Source organism: Balaenoptera ricei, chromosome 13 (assembly GCF_028023285.1).
Source record: "Balaenoptera ricei isolate mBalRic1 chromosome 13, mBalRic1.hap2, whole genome shotgun sequence".
Lineage (NCBI taxonomy): Eukaryota > Metazoa > Chordata > Mammalia > Artiodactyla > Balaenopteridae > Balaenoptera > Balaenoptera ricei.
In genome coordinates, this window is record NC_082651.1 from 95,070,544 (window position 1) to 95,092,237 (window position 21,694).

General features: G+C 34.3%; 1 protein-coding gene across 1 annotated transcript in view; it reads left to right on the forward strand.

Moving 5' to 3' along the window:
* The window catches only part of ROCK2 (Rho associated coiled-coil containing protein kinase 2), a 143,352-nt gene that overhangs the window by 48,078 nt on the left and 73,580 nt on the right, over positions 1-21,694 (forward strand). The window contains exons 2-3 of the mRNA XM_059942209.1: positions 8,258-8,339; positions 9,365-9,465. Of these exons, the coding sequence (XP_059798192.1) occupies positions 8,258-8,339; positions 9,365-9,465 (183 nt within the window). The remainder of the gene's footprint in view (positions 1-8,257; positions 8,340-9,364; positions 9,466-21,694) is intronic.

The following is a 21,694-nucleotide window of genomic DNA, read 5'->3' on the forward strand; positions in this document are numbered from 1 at the left end:
AGTCATTAACATGAAATATGAATTTCTGAAAAGCTTTGTGTTCTGCAAAAATCATGTACCATAAATAACACGGCTTATGAGAATAATAGAGTAGGAACAGACTGTGCAAAACCTATACAAATTTTAACCATAACACTAACAAAAACAATAATTCAAATAAAAATAGCAACAAAGTTAAATCTCTGCTGGCATTTGTACCCAGCATCACAGACATTTGAATATCTGTAGCCTTAAACCCTGAGGCTTGAGCTTTTTTCTTTGAGATTTAGGCCTATGAAGGCCTTTATTTCTATAGCCTTCTTTATCAGGTTTTTGTTTGTTTTTAACAAAAGAAAAATATCTTCTCAGCTTTTTCATCTGCACTTGTAACCTTACTAGATAGCTTAATGTCATGAACAGTGTAGGGGTTTTTGAAGCTACTATTTGTACTTTAGTAAGGCATTTCTGCGTTATATTTGGCTTTTTTCTTAATGTTATCCTATATTGCTAAGGCTTTCTCTTTGACTTGAGAAAGCTTGCCCATTATTTAAAAACATTAACAAGCTGGAAAAAATCACATATTTTACTTAATTGAATTATTCCCTTACTTTCCAGTTACATGTGGGATAATTTGTGTTACAGAAATCCAGATTATAGCAGTACATCATTAATGATTATGGATGTAATTCCATATTTCAAATAGGCTTTAGGTAATTTTTAATTTGGGGGGCAGTGATGTGATTGGCTTGCCATTGTTTTTAGCCCCATAGTTTGGGCAATAAGAGCTTATATAAGGAGTATGTTAAGAGTTAATACTGCCATTTTCTTTCTGTTTGTACTAATTGCATTTTGGTATTATCTTAAATCTGTGATTATATACATTACATTCACTTTAAAAATAGCTTTATTGAGGTGTAATTGACATAAAATAAATTGTACATAATGAAATTGTACAGTTTGGTAAGCCTTGGCATATGTCTGCACCCCAAAATGGAATGCTTTTTAATCTGCTTGGTAATCTTTCTACTAGTAAAGTTTTAAAAATCTGGGTACATGTAAGCTGTAGTATGTCACAATTCAATGAAAGCTAACAAGAGTGAGATGTTGCTGAAAACCTCTATGTTAAACTTACAATTTTTTAAGCTTAAATGTGTAAAATTGTAATATTTTCTTCTTGCACCTCAGTGGATCATCTTATACATTCCCATTGAGTACATTTACCCAACTTGGGAGATTTCTGAGGTCCGTTGGATATTTGTTGGACACTTGGAAATATGGTACTGAGTCCCAGGGTAGAAGTCAATAGAGCTATCAGCCATAGAAGATGGTTCTCAGAATAAAGTTCACATATGTGTTTGTTTCGCTAACTACTCCCTTTGAGTGTAGGAGAAATTATGGCTATTTGTGAGTTCCAATTAAGGATGATTTTATGTTCAGTGTTTTTAAGTAATTTTCTTTTAAACCAGTGATACTAACGTGTCTCTAAATTGACAAGAAATTGTTCCTACTTGAAGTACTGTTATTGCCAGAAATTGATCAATAAGCAGAGGAATTGTGTATGAAATGATGGTAATCAGCCTTTAGAAACTTTAGATTGCCTAAACTATTAGTTTTCAAATTGTTTTAGCAATGAGACCTTTTCTCTGCCAAATAAAAATTTATAGACTACCAAAATGTAAAACAGACCAAAATATAGTGCATTAGATTCCCTTACCAAGACTTGCTCACTTCTTCTATTTGTAGGGAAGTGCACATACAGTGGACAAAAGAGAGATGGGACAGATATTGAATCTAAAAGGTTTTAATTTTTTTTCTAATTTTTAGAAGTGTTACTAAAAAAAAAAAAATTCCCTCAGATGTGTAGAAGAAATACTGCTTCCTGGGTAAGGAAGAGGTACACCTTGCTTCTGTAGTTCTACTGAGAAGAATATTTTGCTTTTTCACTAAAAGTAGGTGGGCCAGGGACTTCCCTTGTAGTGCAGTGGTTAAGAATCCGCCTGCCAGTGCAGGGGACACAGGTTCGAGCCCTGGTCCGGGAAGATCCCACATGCCGCGGAGCAACTAAGCGCATGTGCCACAACTACTGAGCCTGCGCTCTAGAGCCCGCGAGCCACAACTACTGAGCTCGTGTGCCACAACTACAGAAGCTTGTGCGCCTAGAGCCCGTGCTCCACAACAAGAGAAACCACCGCAGTGAGAAGCCCGCGCACCGCAACGAAGAGTAGACCCCACTCGCCGCAACTAGAGAAAGCCCGCGCGCAGCAACGAAGACCCAACGCAGCCATAAATAGATAGATAGATAGGTGGGCCATTGAGTCTGTACAGCTACATAAGTAGTCAGAGGGAGAAAAGAGCATGTTCTTTAAAAACAACCACCAACAACTATTTTTGTTTTGCTGAAATGTTCTTCACTGTTCCTAGTGGTAGTTGTATGGGTAGCAGAAAGAGCTACTTCTGATTACAACTTTTGCTTTTGTTATGTACCAAAATGGCTCTGTCCCAAAACACTTTTCCATTTCCTAATACATTCCTTTTCCAGTGGGGGTTTTTATGAGAATTAAATGAGAAAGTGATTCTACTCTCTCTGGCACGAAGTAGCTGCTTAATGAATGTTGATTTTCTAGTGTGATTTGTGGGTATATATTTTTGCCCTTTAATTTTCCTGTGAACTTGGTTTGTAAAGTACTTGGTTGTGCCTTAAGAAGTTCATTGTTTAGATTTGATTAATATTTGACTGGAAAACTGAGGATATTATGTTTGTGAGTATAATGGATGTGATACTGAAATATTTTCAGTGATTGTTTTTATGTGGGATATAAAATGAAAGAGTTAAATCTCTGTAGTTTTAAAAAATATTAGTGAGAACTGTAGTGACATATCAAATAATAGTGACATGTCTAATAATAGGGAAGGACAGTTTTGTGTTTGAAATTCTTTTAATTCCATCTCAGATTCACTCAGCAGTGCAGTTCCACTTCTCCTTTACAATTGCTGGATTGGTTTTAAAAATTACAAGAAACGTATTTTTCTTTACTTGGAAGATGGGATACAGAATATAAGGTTGTATGACTCCACAAGACCCCTTCCCTCCCAGCACTTCAAACACAAATAAGGATTTAAAAGTGTTTGGAGGATAAGTCTCTATAATAGAAAACCTTCGTTGAAATTTAGCAAACTTGGGGAGTTTTTAACTAATTTTTGTCTCATACTTCCTCTCTGATGAAGTAGACAGTATATTAGATAAGGTATGTGAAGATGCCTGAGAATAGTGATGGCATACAGGTTTTTAAATGTTTTACTGTTTATTTGCCCCTGTGATGTTTTTATCTTGTCAGTTAATTGATTGTTGTCCAGTACATCCAAAACAATTTTAATGATGTATAACACACACACACACACACACACACACACACAAAGTATATATACTATATGTATTGATATATAGCATGAAAGGCTTAAGATCAGTGGGAACTGTATTCTTTGTTCAGATGTTCCCCTTCCCCACAATTCAGAGTTCAGGTTTTAAACAAGTTTTTGTTATAATATTCCCTTAACTGTTCTAAATATGAATTTTACTCTCTTAGACACCTATTACTTCATTAATGTACCACCTATATTGTTTTGTAGAGAGCTTTAAGAGCTGATTTTACTATAGCTATAGGTAAAGATTCATAAAAGCAAACCAGAAAACAGTTCTTACGCTTTGTTAAATTAGCTACTCAAGCTTATGGTGAAGTTAACTTATATCACACAAAATATGTACAGGACACTTTCACCCAGTACTCTTTAATTTCATATTTTCCTAGATAACTTTTTTTTCCTTCAAATATTCTTTTTTGATAGGGGACAGGATAAATTTAGTTTGTCATTAATTTGGTTGACAGACCTTAAACTAATGTACTTACAAAGCTATATTGTAAAATAAGCATTACGTATTTTATTCATCTGATGTTGATAAATGATAGCAGATTAGTTAATATTACTTAGATTTTTCTAGGTGAAATAGAAAGTGTACTATAAAAAATAATATGGCATATACATAAGATTCAGAATGTTTTCTGCATGCATATAGGGGGCTTTAAAATCTATATTTTACACGCTAGCGATGGATTTGTTTGGCCCCACTGTTTTTACTTTTGTGTTTGTATTTGGAGTTGTAATAACAGAAGGCGAAAATGTAAATATTACAAATTCATTTACATGACACTTCCTGGTCACTTATCTGTACAGCAGATACACAGAAATATGTTTCCTATTTTGTTGTCTTAACTTTAAAATGTGGATATTGTTCAGTACTCTGTTAGAGGAATAACTTTATTAACTTTAATTTCAGTAATAAAGTATAAATGTATCATAAAATTCTAATTCTGTCACTTATAAAATGTATTGGCTGGGGCAGGTTTTTTAACCTCTGTAAACTTCAGTTTCTGTGCCTACTAAATGTGAGTATAATAAGAGTACCTAGTTTATACATTGTTGTGAGGATTAAAATGTTGATTGCTTGAGCTGTGCTCAGCACATGGTACAAAGTAGTCAAGAAAAGTTCCTATTATTAATAATAAATACTGTATTGACCTGTGTAATTTAGTTATAGTTTTTGGTAGATAGACTGTAAGGTATCACATAACTTATGGTCAAGTTGAATGCTTGGTATTATTTAGGGTCTATGAATGTGAACTCACAGTAACATTTTTTTTTTTTTAATTTGGCCGCGCACTGCGGCTTGTGGGATCTCAGTTCCCCAACCAGGGATTGAACCTGCGCCCTCATCAGTGAAAGTGCGGAGTCCTAACCACTGGACCACCAGGGAATTCCCAGTAACATCTTAAAGGAGGTTTTTGTTTTGTTTTTTAAACATGCAGCAATTATAGAAAAACAAGTGCTAAGAAAGTGGTGAACGGTGGTTTGGAAATAACAAATTTATGATCTAAATAGCTTTTATAGAAGTCACTGATGACCTCAAAGTGTCTAATGTCTCAGTCTTGATTTACTTGACTTACCAGTCATATTGATTTTGTGGATCACTCTCTCCCTCTTTGCTACATGCTTCACCTGGCTTCCAAGATACCACAGCAGTCTTGATTTTCTCCCTCCTTTACTGCTTGCTTCTCAGTCTCCTGTACTCCACAGTCTCTTAATAAGTGGTGTATCCCAGGACTCAGTCCTTGGTCCTTTTTTATTTGTCTACACTCACTCCTTTAGTGATCTTATCCAGTTTTATGGCTTTAAATACCACCCATATACTCACAACTCATAACATTATGAAACTTTCAGCTAAAAGATAATTCGCTGCATTTAACAATTGAAATTCCTAGAAGGATGTCTCCATCATTTTGCTTATCACTTTAGACATTCCAGGTTGGTGAAGTCTTTCCAACCTCCTTCCTTTTTTTTCTGTTTCTTTTTCTTTTTTTTCTCGGTGGATGTATTTTATTTGGAGATTTAAAAACAATTAGATATTTAGAAGCAGTTTATAGTGAGAGTAAAATCAAGTCCAATACTTCATTCCTTCATGGCAACTAAAGTATAAAAGGCTCTGTGTTCAGGAAAAGTTAGGAAAATAGGCCATTCTATACATACTTTTTTCCACCATGATGATTGTAATGGGAAAAATTGGGTGTTGGCTTGTACCTGTTTATTCAGAAAGAGAGTAGGATAAATCACTTTTCTCTCTGCTGTCCTCTGGTGCTAATTTTTTACATACAGGCAACCCAAGTCAGTTCCAGTATTACAGCTGATTCACATATTTTAAACCAGTGATATTAGAGATGCAGGAGATCTGGTAACTGGGCAAGCTCTGGGGGCTTAGCTTAAGATTTTCTTGAAAGCTGTGTCTGATCTACCTCTTTATGCAGTTTCATATGAAACTTGGGCAATAAGATTTTTTTTTTAGTGTCTTTTTAGGAGCTGGGATTTTCACTCCAGCTACCGTTTTCCCAGTAATCAGTCTGGTTTTCGCCCATTACCACATTTCGGTTCTTTTAATTCTCAATTATTGGTCTTACAGCTTTCTGCCCTGAAATCCAGTGGATCTTTGTGACTTTAGCTCCTACTTTAGCTCCTACATTGCTTAGCATTTTTCTTTCTCGTTCTTGAATGTTTTGTGGTGGTGGTGTTTTTTTCCTTTCAGTGGGGCTATGACTTTTAAATATTCTCCTGTCATTTCTGTGCATTTGAAAGTAGGGAAAGGGACAAATAGTGTTAATTTTCTTCATTGCTTTGAAGTTTTGGTTGTAGGCTTTTCTTTAATATAAGTTTTATTCTTTTAAAAGTTTCTTTATCTTAGCTTTAGTATCACTTTCTATGAAAAGAATCACAGTTGAAATCACAAGACACTGAAAAAAAATCTTACCTCCTAAGGTTTATATGAAACTGCTTAACGAGGATGGTCATAGACATAGGCTTTCATTCAAGTCTTGAGGTAATCCAGCAACTGTAACTCAGTATCAATTTTGTGTACTGAAAATTCTAGTATCTTTTAAAAATTCAGAATTTGTTTCTTAAAAAGTGGTACTGGGGCTTCCCTGGTGGCGCAGTGGTTGAGAGTCTGCCTGCCAATGCAGGGGACACGGGTTCGAGCCCTGGTCTGGGAAGATCCCACATGCCACGGAGCAGGTGGGCCCGTGAGCCGCAATTGCTGAGCCTGTGCGTCTGGAGCCTGTGCTCCGCAACAAGAGAGGCTGCGATAGTGAGAGGCCCGTGCACCGCGATGAAGAGTGGCCCCCGCTTGCCACAACTAGAGAAAGCCCTCGGACAGAAATGAAGACCTAACGCAGTCATAAATAAATTAATTAAAAAAAAAAAAAAAAAAAAAGTGGTACTAAATAGAATAAGTTTCAAATGTAAAAATTTATAAACATAGAACCTTAAGTATAAATGTAAATATATAGGTATGTATTTACCCCTACATTATCTTCTGATGTAAATTATTAGCAAATTAAGGTATTTTTTAGTATTATTCAAAAATAAATATTACCAAAAAAACTTACTGCACAAATGAAATAGTATGTGATCTTTAAGAAATGGTTTAAAAAAAACAAAATAGTATTATTGTTGAGCAACTGTTCAAATGTTCCAACTGCTGAAAAAGCTCTCTGACTCTACACTAGTGGGGTATATTATGGGAAAATATTTATAAACTGATTCCAGTTTTTTCCTGTTTATTTCATCTTTGTGTAACTTCATTTCTCTGTGATAACTTTCAGTTCTTCTAGAATTAGTAAATTAAAAACTCAAGTTACCTTTCTAAGTTTTGTGTCTAATTTTCCCCACATTTTCTCCCTACCCAGATCCTCAAAAGTTCTCTTTATTACTGTTTTGTTTTCTGCAATCCTCCAGGTTCCTTCTTTCCCCTTCCAAGCTTCTACTGGTGGTTAAGATGAGGGAGATGAGTTAAGTATATTGAACCTCTAAGATTTAGGTAGTATTTTGCTACATCATTTTCTAATAGCAAGACCTTGGGCATGCCAAAGTCACTTAATCTCTCTGAACTTTAGTTTGTTTATTTTTTTAAATGAGAATATGTCCTTCTGCCCTCCTCAGTTACTTGGGGATGAAACAATATATGCACTAGTGTTTTAAAAATACTGTTTTCTTCACAAGCATATCCATTGAGTAATTTGAGACTTGGTTTGTTTCTTACTAGTTTTTTTCACTCCCACCAACTTATATGTATGTACTTTTTCATATTTTGATTATAAATTTAATGCATGCTTGTTGTAGAAAGTCTGGAAAATACAGAAAACTTACAGAAGAAAATAGAAACCTGAACAGTGCATCATCCTGTTTTCATGTTTTTAGGGGAAATTTAGTTTTGAGCCTGAATTTCCTGAGGGTAAAGATAGTGTCTCACTTGTTTTTAGAGTTTCTATTCTTTGTATACACTAGGCACAAAATTAATGCTTGTTGAATGAATGGGAACTTAGTCTGGGTGTATTTCTTAAAGTAAAAAGCTAGGTAAAATTTTACTGGACATTGGAAGAGAGAAAAGACATCTGACTAGCAAAAATAATAGTGGATGCATATTTTAAAATGACATTTTTCTCTTGGCTAAAACTACAGTGAAAAACATGATAGGGTCAACCCTAATATTCTCTGGCAGAAGTTAGGAAACTATTTAAAGCTATTGGATATGGTGCCACTGGGGGCAATTTCAAATCAAGGTGGATTAACATTAACTCAGTGAGAGCAAAACAATAAAATTTAAAGGCTTTTTATCTTGAATGCTTGAAAATTGTAACAACTTTCTTTTTTCTCTTTTTATTTTTTTGTTAAACAGGATGGCTTAAATTCCTTGGTCCTTGATTTGGATTTCCCTGCTTTGAGGAAAAACAAAAATATAGATAATTTCTTAAATAGATGTAAGTATGTGTAAACTTCATATTTGATCATATGACTCTACTTTTGATAAGAGATTTATGTTTAATATTATTACAGTCCACAAACTTATAACTTAACTTACTAAATTTAAATTGTTTTTAGTTTGCCATTTGATTTATTTAAATACTAATATTCTTTATTTCAAAGCAGAATTGCCAAATCAATTAAAGTACGTAAAGTAGGTAAAGTTCAAGGTTTTGATTAAAATAAGATTGCTTAGAATTTCAGGACAGGTCATTTATGGCAGTTCCAAGAGAAGTTTTCAATTAATGTTAACAACTCTAAGACTTAGCTTTACATTACCCAGAAGACTTAATGAGCTTTATGTTTGTATAAATGTAGACATTTCAGTCTAGTTAATGAAAGATAATATGATAACAGATATTGCCATAAACGTAGTAACTATTAATATATGCCAGTATTGATGTTGCAATGAAGTTGTAAATGAAGTTGAATTCTGAGAATAAGAAATTCTCAAAATAATTGTATACACTTTATGTGAACACAGTATGCTCTTTAATTTGGAATTAATCAGAGACTAGGCTGTTTTCCTAATTAAAAAATCTTATCTATAGTTATCAAATCTACAATATGTGATTACTGTTTTTCAAAGAAGTAAGCTGCCAACATTCATGATTGAGATTAGCCTTGCGTACTTTCATAGCAGCTTTCTGCAGTGATTCAGAGTGTATTCCAGGATCGCCTGGGTCGTCACAGTTTCAGCTGTCATACAACTTGCCAAGCAACAGAGTCAGAAACAGAATAGTTTAACTGCTACTTTTTGGTAGTCATTAATGTGTTTATATGTGTTAAACCAGAGAGTTTTTGTCCTTTGATGTAAAGTATATGTGTCTTAGAGTTTTAAATAGCAACATTTAAAAACTGACGGATTTAGCTGGAAACAAAGCCCAGTTTCTTGAAATAAAAATTTGTTTACAAATATGGTGATTATTTTAAAAGGTTGCTTATAAACGTGATTGATATTATGGTGATCTTTTTACTGTAGATGAGAAAATTGTGAAAAAGATCAGAGGTCTACAGATGAAGGCAGAAGACTACGATGTTGTAAAAGTTATTGGAAGAGGTGCTTTTGGTGAAGTCCAGTTGGTAAGAAAGAATTTGTTTTGTTCTTTTTATTATTTCTTTTAATGACATGGTTTTGTGAAACATTATCAGTGGCCCTTGAGTAAATCTAATTTCTGTGTCCAACCATGCCAGAAAATTAGTTTTATGAGCTTGGTCAAGTCATTCCATCTCTTGAGAGCCTCAGTATCTTCATCTATAAAAAGAGATAATTGTGCTGTAAATACCAGGTCTTTTCCAGCTCTGAAACACTGGGATTTAGAATAAGGCCAACTTGGCTTCACTCATGATCTGCCTAGCAGTTAATATTCTTCCAGAACTACTGTGTTTTTATTTAGTATGTTCAGATTAATAACATCTCTGCTTAATTAACTGAGATTTATTTAGATATACGAGAAACCCAACAAAGGCATTTTAATAACTGAAAGTAAATATAAAATTTACCTTTGTAGGCCAAAGTGGTAGCACTGGAAATACTTCTAAATGTTTGCAAATATTTCAAATATTTTATTTATATTATTATTATATGAAGAACTATAATGTAATACTCCTATTTGCATCACCCGAATATGAAACTCTTCTTTTTTTTTTTTTTCTTCTTACAGTTAAACTATGGAGTCAAATTCTGTTTTTAACTTAATAGTGCTTTACTCTTTTTGATGGAGCACCAAGAAAAACTGACTATGTGCCAGCATGGGTTTCTCTAGGAACAAGTCATGACAGACTAACCTTTTGTCTTTTTCTCTTTCGTTCTTTCTTTCTTTGATAGGTTTATTGAACTTGTAGATCAGGATAGTGCAATAGGTGTAATATATATCCATAAGATATTTGAAAAAGTCTGACATACTTAGGATGATACGGAGAAGTGTCAACGAATAAGCATATGGATAGGGAGCTTTATAACTACGTTAATAGCTGTATTCTAAGGAGCCCGATGAAGGCATGAATGGTTCCTTGGACAGAGATCCCCAAGGTCAGGTTTTAGGATTCTTTCCTCTCCTATTAAACATTTTATTAATGACTTGTATGGAGGCAATGGTGGCATGTTGAATAACTTTGCAAATGAGTTAAAACTGAAGTATGAAGATGAGCCAAAACCCAGAAATCATCAAATGGGGAGGTCATTAGCCAAATAGAAGAAGTGAAATTTAACCAGGATAATAACCTGTACTTGGGTGTGAAGAACTCAAGGAATAGATTGCTTAACAGTGATTATGAATTAAAGAACAGTTTTCCTGAATGTAAACCAGGCAAAAGTCATTGGTGATGTGGCTACCCAAAATAGTAAAGTTTGGACTGCTGTAATAAATTTCTAAGATAATAGAGATAGGTTTTTCTCTAATTTGAGATGACTGGGCCATACCTGGCATATTCAGTCCACTCTAGATGCCCTGTTGCCCTGTTTTAAAAGGGACGAATAATGCTCAAGCACTTGAAATAATGCCATCTGAGGTATGGTTGAAGGAATTGAGCCGTTGATTGGGAGTAGATTTGAAGAATGGGCTGCCTTCGAAAGTAATGAGGTTTTGTTTTTGTTTTACTTTTGTTCTTAGTCAGTGAAAGTGCTGAAGCTTCAGCTGGTAGAATGCTCTAGTGGGTAGGGTGGGAGATTAGATTACATGACAGTTGATATGAAAGTTTCTGTAAGATAGGGAAATTATAAAGTAGTTGAATCCTAGCTCTGCCATGGTCAAACTCAAAAGATCATGGTGAGTTCAGACAGATTTCTCAATCTCTCTGAGTTCCAACCTGTAGAATACAGATAATAACAACTATGTTATGGGGGTTGTTATAGGAAACTAAATGAATTAACAAAATAAGTAAGCCTGGTTGTAGTGTTCTCTGACTGTTAACCATTATTATTATTTAGTATTTGATATAGGAGTCATACTATTGTGTGCATGTTTCAAATACAATACATGTATTTGAAACAGGCACATTGTTTCTTCATACTTATATCTTTGTGGTTAGGGAATAAACACTAGAATTTGAAGTTGTATTTTTGGAGGGAAATATGACAGACGTTGACTTGTCATGTTTTTGCGTCAGGGTAGTCATTGTTCTGTGTTAGATTAATTTGATCATTAAAGTTCAATATGTTAAAGGAAAGGAAAACAGAAACAGAGGCTTTTATTTTTGTTGTTAATTTCCATCCCGTATTTCATTTTGGCCACAGGATATGCAGAAACAAAGTCATATGTTTTTAAAAATGAAAAATATTTCAACGTTCCACTAATTCGATGACCTGACCTGAGAGCTTGTACATGTTTGTTTTGGCTTTAGTTCTTGGTTGTTACCTTAGGCAGGGACTCTTAAAAAGAAGAATGAGATTGAAAAGGGAAAGCCCAAGTGCTTCTCCCATAGCCTTTTGAAGTTGATTCGTATGTGGAAGATAAGTTAGTTAGGCAGATATGTAGGGAATGTTCCATATTTGGCACATCTTTATGATTATTTTTTCTAGTCCTCTGAAGAAAGTGTTACAGTAGTAGGTACAAATGTGTCTTCCCTTGTGAAATGCTTTTTCTGGTCAAGTAAAGATATGTTGTCACAGAGGACCTACCAATCAATTTCCACGTAGAAAATTCTCATTGTAAAAGTAACTTCGGTATGTCACAGCAACTATACCACAGTATAAGAGCTAGGGTCCAGACTACCTACGGTTGAATTCTGACTCTTTTGCTGTCTAGCTGTGACTTCAGAAAAGTTAACTTAATCTCTCTGTGCTTAGTTTCTTATCTGTTAATGAAGATAACAATAGTGTTTATACCTCATGAGATTACTGAAAGAATTAAATGTGACAATATATATAAAGCATTTGGAACAGTTCCTGGAATATATTCAATAGTAAGTGTTTAGTAAATGTTAGCAATTAATTGTCAGACATAAAACAGCGCATTTATCTATATCCATCAGTGAAATAGTTAATCAGGATCTGTTATGTTCCAGGAGCTGTGCTAGCCTCTAAAGATACAGTAATATAGCCTCTATCTTGCTGAAAGTGGTAGTTTTGTGGAGGAGAGGAAGAATTTTACTTTAAACAAGTAAAGTTTTTTCAGATTACAATAAATGCTATGAAGGAAAAGATCTGGATGCTCTGAGAGAGAATAATGGAGGAATGTGCCTTACTCAGACTGGGCAGTTAGGAAAGGTCTTGCTGTGAGAAAGTGACATTTGAGTTAAGTTAAAGGAGTTGGCCACATGAAGAAGTGGGGATAGAGTGGGAGTTAAAATACAGAGGGAATACATGTGAAAATGTCATGAGTCAGGAAAGTGACAAGTCATTTAATTTATTTGGGTGTAGATTTCCTCATCAGAAAAGGCATTTCTCGTGGATTGAAAAGTTCTATAATCCCAGGAGGGCAAAATTTGTTCAGCTTGTTGTCTTTTGTCTTTTTTTCCCCTATCTACAGAGGAGATGTACATTTATGTTTTTATATCATGAAAGGTCCACAACAATGGATGGTTTTATCTAATATCCCTCTTGTTTTTGGATTCTACTCTTTTGGAATATTTTATCACATCTCATTTTGATGGAACATAGTACGAGTCAGTATAGTATATTGATTAAGAGCATGTACTCTGGTGACTTCCATGGTGGTCCAGTGATTAAGACTCTGCGCCTCCACTGCAGGGGTGCAGGTTCCATCCCTGGTCGGGGAGCTAACATCCCACATGCTGTGAGGTGTGGCCAAAAAAAAAAAAGGTGAATCAAGGATTTTGAAATGAATTTATAAATAAATGTGAAACTGGCTTTAAAAAAAAAAAGAGCATGTACTCTGGAGCTAGACCTCTCAACTACCTAACTTCTTTGTTGACTTAGTGTCCTCATTTGTAAAGTGAAGATAATAATAGTTCATTATTCATAGGTTGCTATGAGTGTGAAATGAGCTAATATATGGAAAATATCTAGAATAGTATCTGACACATAGTGAATAGGTAATAAATTGTAGGCTAAAATTGGAGCCTGCTGGAAAAGCAGTTAAGGTCCTTCTAAAGACTCATTTACTAATTTCACATATTGGCTTAACAAAACATGTTTTTATAGTTAAGGTAGTAATGTTCAACTTTTAATAGATATTTTTGCAAAAAGTACTCTGGTACTGTGGAAAAACAGTCAAAGCCATCTACTTTTGTTTCTGTTCTGTGGTATGCAGATGTCCTGTCATCAAAGGTTTCATTTCTTTATCTTGGAGTGGCACTAATAATAGAACTTTTATAAGAGGTTTTGTGAGGACTAAATTATGTTATACATATGTGGTACTTATCATGGACGTGGCACATTGCAGGTATCAAGTAAATACTAGCTGTTGTCACTATTGTCAGTTTCTGTGGATTTATGGCATTAAATGAGTTTTAATTTGGAATAAATAATCAGAAGTTTTGTTCTTACTTTCATATATATTTATGTATGTTAATTTGCTAGGGCTGCCATAGCAAAATACCACAGACTGTGCTTAAACAACAGAAATTTATTTCCTTACAGTTCTGGAGGCTAGAAGTTCAAGATCAAAGTGTTAGCATGTTTAGTTTCTTCCAAGGTCTCTCTCCATGGCTTGCAGATGGCCACCTTCTCACTGTGTCCTCACATGGTCTTTCCTCTGTGCATGCACATCCCTGGTGTGTCGCTCTGTATGTCCTTCATCACCTCTTCTCGTAAGGACTCCAGTCAGGTTGGATTAGCACCATCCCTAACTGCCTCTTTTTAACTTAATCATGTCTTTAAAGGCTCTGTCTCCAAATACAGTCACATTCTGAGGTACTAGAGGTTAGAGCTTCAAAATGTGAATTGTGGGTGAGGGGGACACATGATTCACCCCACTACAGTATGTATGTATGTATGTATGTTAGGATGAACTTTTCAGTGAGATAACCTTTTGACCATGGTATGCATGCTTACTTTTTTTGTTTATGTTTATTAACTTTTCTTGGACACTAATTCTCTTTTCTTCGAAAAAGAAAGTTATAAATTCTAGCCTTGCAAATGTCTTCTTAAGGTAAAAATACAGTCTTCCTCTCTATTAGTAGAATATACATTGTTCTTCAGATATTCCTTTGGTTAGTTGATTAGCAAATGTTTATTAAATGTCAAGTATCATCATAAACATATAACTATCGTCAACACATTAAACAGGTAAACTACTCAGACAAGGCACCTTTACATTCATGGAGCTTTTGTTTTGAAACTGTTATAGTTTCAGAAAGAAATTGTGGTCTGGGTTCTAAAAGTAGAGTTATAAATTAATCTTCTTAAATGTAATGCGTGTATGTTAGGAATTACTTATATATGATTCTTTACTCGGGGGAGATGTATAAAAACAAGTTTTCATGGTAGCAGTGGAAATATTTTTATTTTGAAGTTATATCTTATTATTTTGGAGTTTGGAAACCTTTAATTGGTTTTGCGATATTGTCTACTCATTCTCCTTAAGAAAATGTGACATTAAATTTTTTCTTGGTGGTTTTATTTAAAGCTACACAGATTAGTATATGAATGTATTCTCATTCTCAAAGGTCTAAGTTACTTAGAATTAGGTAAAATATGAAAATCTCTATCATGTCTTCTCTCGATTCCCATTTTCAAACATAAAGGTAACCAGCCTGTTGGTAATCTTTTAGTGCTTTGATGATTAGAAATATTTGGGGACTGTTGCAAAACTAGTGTCAAATTATTTTCAGTGGATATTTATATTTTATTCTAATTATTTTCATTCTAGGAAAGTTGAAACCTTTCTGTATTGAGTTATAAAAATTGCATCAATGCTAATTATTCTCCCTTGAAATTAAAAATTATTTTATTTATACATCAAATATGTTCATAGTAGAATAATAAAATAAGCCAACATTATACTTTTTAAAATCACCTGCAGTCCCACTACTGAGAGATAACTACTTTTATTACTTTGATGTATAGCTTTCCAACTTTTCTGTTTCTAAAGATATGTGTAATATATGTATATTAAGGGACCATATTATGTACATGGTTTTACAACCTGTGTTTTTTTATGCAACAGTAAATAGTAACACACGCTTGTATAACAGTTACAACATGCCAGGCAGGCTGCTAAGCAATTGGTATATAGTAACCAGTCTTTACAACAGTCTTTCTAGATGGTATAACTACTGTTATTCCCATTTTACAGATGGGGAAATTCAGGTAGATAAGATAAATGACTTGCGAGAGTTCACACAGCTGCTAAATGGTTGAACTGAGATTTGAACTTAGGCAGAGGACTCCAGAGTCCATTCTCTTTGCTCTATGGCCATAACCAGTTTTCTTTGCCAATATAGACTTTGTATGTAATTTTATTGGCTACATGGTGTTTCACTATCATCTTAACCTCTTACAAGTATTCAGTTCTCCTTTCTTGAAACACCATTTTTTCTACATTACTGGCTCTTCCTTCTCAGTTTCCTTAGTGGTTCATTCTCCACCTGACTTGTAAGTATTGTAGTTCCCAAAGGCTAGGCTCTTATTTTTTTTGATCTGCATTTTCTCCCAAGGCAAGTTCATGCAGTCCTCTAACTTCAAATACGATCCATGTGATGTCAAGGCTCAAATTTATAGTTACTGCTCAGAACTTTTACTTTGCTTTCCAAACTCATATTCATGGTAGCTTATTTGACAACTCCATTAAGATGTATCACAGACATCTAAAACATGTGAAATTAGAATGCTTGATTCCCTCTCTAACTTTGCTCTTCCTCCACAAATCTGTTCCTTCTCTTATTTTCCCATCTTAATAAATAAATGACTCTAGCATCAACCCAGTTGATGCTCAAGCCAAAAAATTGGGAGTCATTATTGATTTCTCTTCCCCTCATTTCTTATATTTAATTTTTCAGTAAGTCCTGCTCATAATATTTCTCTAGTCTCTCCACTTTTTGGGGGGTATTCACTGCCACCGCCTTTCTCCAAGATACCCTTTCATTCCCAGTCAGGTATGAGGGCCTACTTTGTGTCCTGCTTTGTTTTCTACTTCTGCTAACAGTTTCACCATTGTACTATTGGTTTTGGATTGGGAGTGCTGATGGAGAAAATACCAAGACTGGATTTATTAAATCTTCTGCAGATTCATGCTCTCCAAGCTCAGCTGAACCCACATTACTATTTGGCAAACTTCTTTCCCCATACTTCATAGCCTTGTATTTTCACATACCACTCCTACGCCAATAAGGGTATAATAGAATCAACTATGGGGCTTTTCTAACATACATGCTTTGTTTCATTTTGTTTTCTTTATTTCCCCACTTCTCTACAATGAGATACATGAAGATGGGAAGTATAGATCTATCTAATACAGACTGCTGCCAAATTGACCCTTCTGAAATACAGTCATTGTATCTCTCCTTTGCATTTTATGGCTCCCTTGCCTACTAAATGAAGCATGAAGTCTTCATCCCGGCCTTCTAGGCCCTCTTATTTAAGATATCACCAATTAATCTTTTTAACCCTTATTTTCCATCATGCTATCCTTTCTGAGCAGGCTACTTATTTCAGCGCATGCTCTTGTTTACTTGTCTGTTCCTCCAAAAATGTTGTTTCACTCACTCTCAGTACTTATTTTAAAAGAGAAGTTTCCTGATTCCTTTTGCTTTCCTTCCTACCCTTTGAGTGTGCCCTCTCTCGTCTGCATCTTTTAATTATGATTGCTTTATTTAATTTCTCATATTATGCCTTGTGCTGTAGTTTATATGTATACTTCTTTGAATCTTTTTATATTGTAAATTTTTTGAGGGCAGGAACTGTGTCTTTTCAGTACTTTTGGCATTCCCATCAGGAGCTCATAGCTGTGTGTCTGAAAATAGTTCACCTATATCTGGGAAGATGATCTTCTTTAGTCAAGTACACAGTTTAGTAGGAATGTCTGTAGAGCAACAGGGAGAAAGGGGGGAACCCTCACCATGGAGCCATTTGTTAATTCAGTCTTGAACATTGGTAAAGGACGTGTTTGTGCAGCTAGATCATATCTGTGATTGGATTTTTCTTGTCTTTTTATGTCCTGTACAACACAGAACCTGAAATGTAGAAAGTTTTCATTGATGTGAATTGACTGTGATTAGTCCTGTTCTCTGGGCTCAGGTGCTCCCTGGGGATCCAGAATGCTAAGGGGATACAGATTCTCAGTGATAGAACTCAAGGCTGATATGAGATGAGGATCTTGTTCTTTGTTTTTTTTTAAAATCTCCTGCTGGCTTGCTCTTAATTTAAATGGTTTTAAACTAAGGTTTTAAAGTGGAACCAACCAGAAGGAAAGAGTGTATGGGAAATGATTCTCTAACACTTGTCATGTAAACTCAGGTTTTTTTAGTCCTCTTTGGAGTAAAACAGTCTCCTTGCTGGTTACAGGGTTATTTCTGATTTGTAAAAATTATCTCCCTTCCTCCATGTTTTGGTAATTCCTGTATTCCCCCGTTCAATCTTAGCTGCCACAACCAGACCTGGCAGAAAGCAGGAGGACATGCTTTTCTTGTGTCTTTAGTGGAAACCCCAGCAGCACACAATAACTGCTCCAGATCTGTCAAATAGATGCATTGGTTCTTTTTGTAAAAATAATCTATTGTCATTTTTGATATCAAAAATAAATTTTAGGGCTTCCCTGGTGGCGCAGTGGTTGAGAATCTGCCTGCCAATGCAGGGGACACGGGTTCGAGCCCTGGTCTGGGAGGATCCCACATGCCACGGAGCAACTAGGCCTGTGTGCCACAACTACTGAGCCTGCGCGTCTAGAGCCTGTGCTCCGCAACAAGAGAGGCCGCGACAGTGAGAGGCCCGCGCACCGCGATGAAGAGTGGCCCCCGCTCGCCGCAACTAGAGAAAGCCCTCGCACAGAAACAAAGACCCAACACAGCCATAAATAAATAAATAAATAAATAAAATTTAAAAAAAAAAAAAGTAAAAATTAAAAATAAATAAATAAATAAAATTTAAAGCCTGAAATGGGGCATTTTGGTTAGAATGATTTTCAAAAGTTTTTGTCCACAAGTGTTCTAGGAGATCTAGGTCCATTTTAGGACTTTTTCAAACATGTCTCTAGCTACACTTAGGAATGTTTCATCTACTTTAAAAAAAATTTTTTTTAAAGAAGTACATATTAGCTATAAAAAACACAAACAAATCTAAGAAAATAAAAATCCCTCAGAATTCCATCAGCTGAGATAAAACTGTTAACTGTTTTGACCCTTATTATCTTTTTTTTTTTTCCACATACATATAGTCAATTAGCTGGTACTTTTGCATTCATCCACTTTTAAAATTAGAAACTAGGAATATAGCAATTTTTTCTCTAACAGATAGAGACATTGGAAGAGAAGCAATGTTTTTGTCCTTTAGGTAATCATGGACTAGTGACATAGGGGAGACACATGTAAAGTTTCATAACAGAATGAACTGAGTTCCATTTGTCTATGGTGGAATTAGCTAACATTTTCATTGACTATATTCTGTGTGCTAAGTATTTATATTCATTATCTTGTTTTATCTTTTCAACAATTCTGTGAGATTCTTAAGTAGATGAATTCACTGAAATTTAGAGAGATTAAGTGAATTGGCCACATAATTCATAAATAGTTAGGACTTTTGCCCAGGTTTGTTGACATCTACATCCATGCTTTTAAGCAGTACTCTCTGCATTGTTGTAATGAATCGCTACTATATCTATTTATCCATCCATATTGAATAAAGGAGAAAGAGCTAGAGAACAAAGGGGAACGTACAGAGATGCTGAGGAAGATTATAATAGAATCATTCAGAAGGAGATATCCTCACAAGGAAGGTCAGTGGAAACCAGCTTTCCTGAAATAACAGTGCTTTACTGTAGTACTTTGTAATACTAGTACTAATGTATTTTAAGGTATGAGGCAGACGTTTGGCATGAATACAACTATTGCCTCAATGTTTGTTCTGTAGATAAAGTCAAAGACTACAAGCTGGTGGTTCCTGACTCTTGTGTTATGAGCCTGTAAAGTGTTCTATTACAGTAGTTTAAATGAAATTCAGGCCTCATTAACTAGAACATCTAACCAAAATTGTCTTTATTTATTAAAAGTTTTATAGATCTCATAGCTATAATTTTGCTGAATTTGTTAAATTGGATAATTCAGCATTGTGCCAACCACTAGGCAGCCTCACAAATGAAAGTTTGTATTGTATTCTGTTCTTAAAGGAGCTTATGAAGCAGACATGTACACAACTAATTTTGATATTAGATTATTGTAAGCATTTTGGAAACACAGAAAGGGAAACCGTTTTGCATAAAGAATCACCAAGAATAAAGCACCAAGAACAGGCATTTTTCTCATGTTCAGAAAATCATCTTATGCCTGTGTTGTTGTTTATTTGAATGAACGGCTCTTTTCTCTAGGTTTGTTTTTGTTTAGTTAATTCATATATAAAAGATTAAACATAAATAAATGTTTAACTATTTCCTACTAGCTGACAAATATCTTTTAGTTTCTGTTCATAGCTGTTCTTTATAGCAGAATTCTTAAAACTCTTGTCATGGTCTGAGTCAAACATAAATAATATTATGGTATAAATTAATTGGCTCTTACTGTTATATGATTGCTTTTTCTAATGAAGTTAAGATAACATTCAAATCTGATTTATTCTTAGAATAAGTGAACATTTGAAGAATGGCATAAATACAGAAGCGAGAGTACCTTAGCTGTTTCTTTTTAGTAATGTTTTAAACTTTAAAAAAAAACCCACAACATTTTATTAAAAGCATTGCTGGACTGAGCATTTGCTTTGAGATAATTTGCTAAGTAAGAATCTGGTCTATCTACTGTGGAAGGGATTTCTACTTTTAAGACTAGGGTCCTTCATCCTCTAATCCCCCACCCTCCCACCCATGTTTTCGTATTGCTTTCCCATATATTTATCTTCAGCATTCTATAAATGGCATAACACCATACAAATCAAAGGAATTGTTTTTCCAGTTTAGTAATTTAATATAGAAGATGGATATAATCTGTGACCCTCATCATAACTTATTTGGCCCTTGGCATATAGGAATCTTTTCATGTAAAGTTACAGTATATCAAAACACTTTAAATTTCAAAATATTTTAAAATACTTTAAATTTCAAAGTATTTCAAAATAATAAGTGATATAAACCATTGATATAATAACCTTTCTAATTATAATTTGATTAGGCAGTTTTCATCCTGGGCTGTATTTTCTTTCTATCCATATGGATGTTTTATTTATTTGTTATATAAAGTACTGAGAAGGGATGTTAAAATTTCCAGCTGAAATTAGGATTTGCCTGTTTCTGTCTTTAGTTCTGTCAATTTTTGCTTCATGAGTTTTTAAGCTTATTTATTAGATACAAACATATTTAAAATTTTTAATGCCTTCCTGATGAATTATTACTCCTTTTATCTGAATTATCCTTTTTTTCTCTTTGCCTTGAAGTCTACTTTGTTATTAATATTGCTCTGTCTACTTTCTTATCCTTGCTGTTTGCATGGTGTATCTTTTCCTATCTTTTTTTTTTTAACCTGTTTGATCTTATATTTAAAATATATGAGGTTAGGTTTTGCTTTTTAATTCTCATAATCTCTGCCTGTGAATTGTGTGTTTAGTCCGTTTATATTTACACATATTTCAGACTGTTTAAAATTGTCTTGTAGGCCCTTAAGTCTCTATTCATTTTCATTTATTCATCTTTCTCTTTATTCTCTAGATTGATTTGTGTTCAGGTTCACTGAATGTCCTTCTATCTCTATTCTCTGTTAAGCCCTTCCAAAGAATTTTCCATTTTAGTTATTTTTCAGTTATAGAATTTCCAATTGGTTCTTTTTTTAGTTTCCATTTCTCTGTTGGTATTTACTTCTGTTCATTCATTGAGACTATTTTTTCCTTTTTTTCTTTAACATACTGTCTTTTAGGTCTTTGGACATATTTATAAGAAATATTTAAAGTATTTGTTAGCTAAATCCAACATCTTTTGGGGATGTTTGCTATTGACTGCTTTTTTCTTGATGATGAGTCACATTTTCCTCTTTGCCTGTCAGGTAATTTTTAAATTATGTACAGGTCCTTTTTGATATGTGATAGAGACTGAATTTTGTTATTTTTCTTTGACAAGTGTTGATTTTCATTTTAATAAGCTGTCCAGTTACTTGCTGATAACCCTTAACTTTTGGAGCCTTAGTTTTTTACTTTGTAAATGTAGATGTGTTTAAAGACCAAGTTGTTTCCCAAGTCCTTTTAAGGACTCCAGACTCTACTCCCCTTTTGATCTTTTAG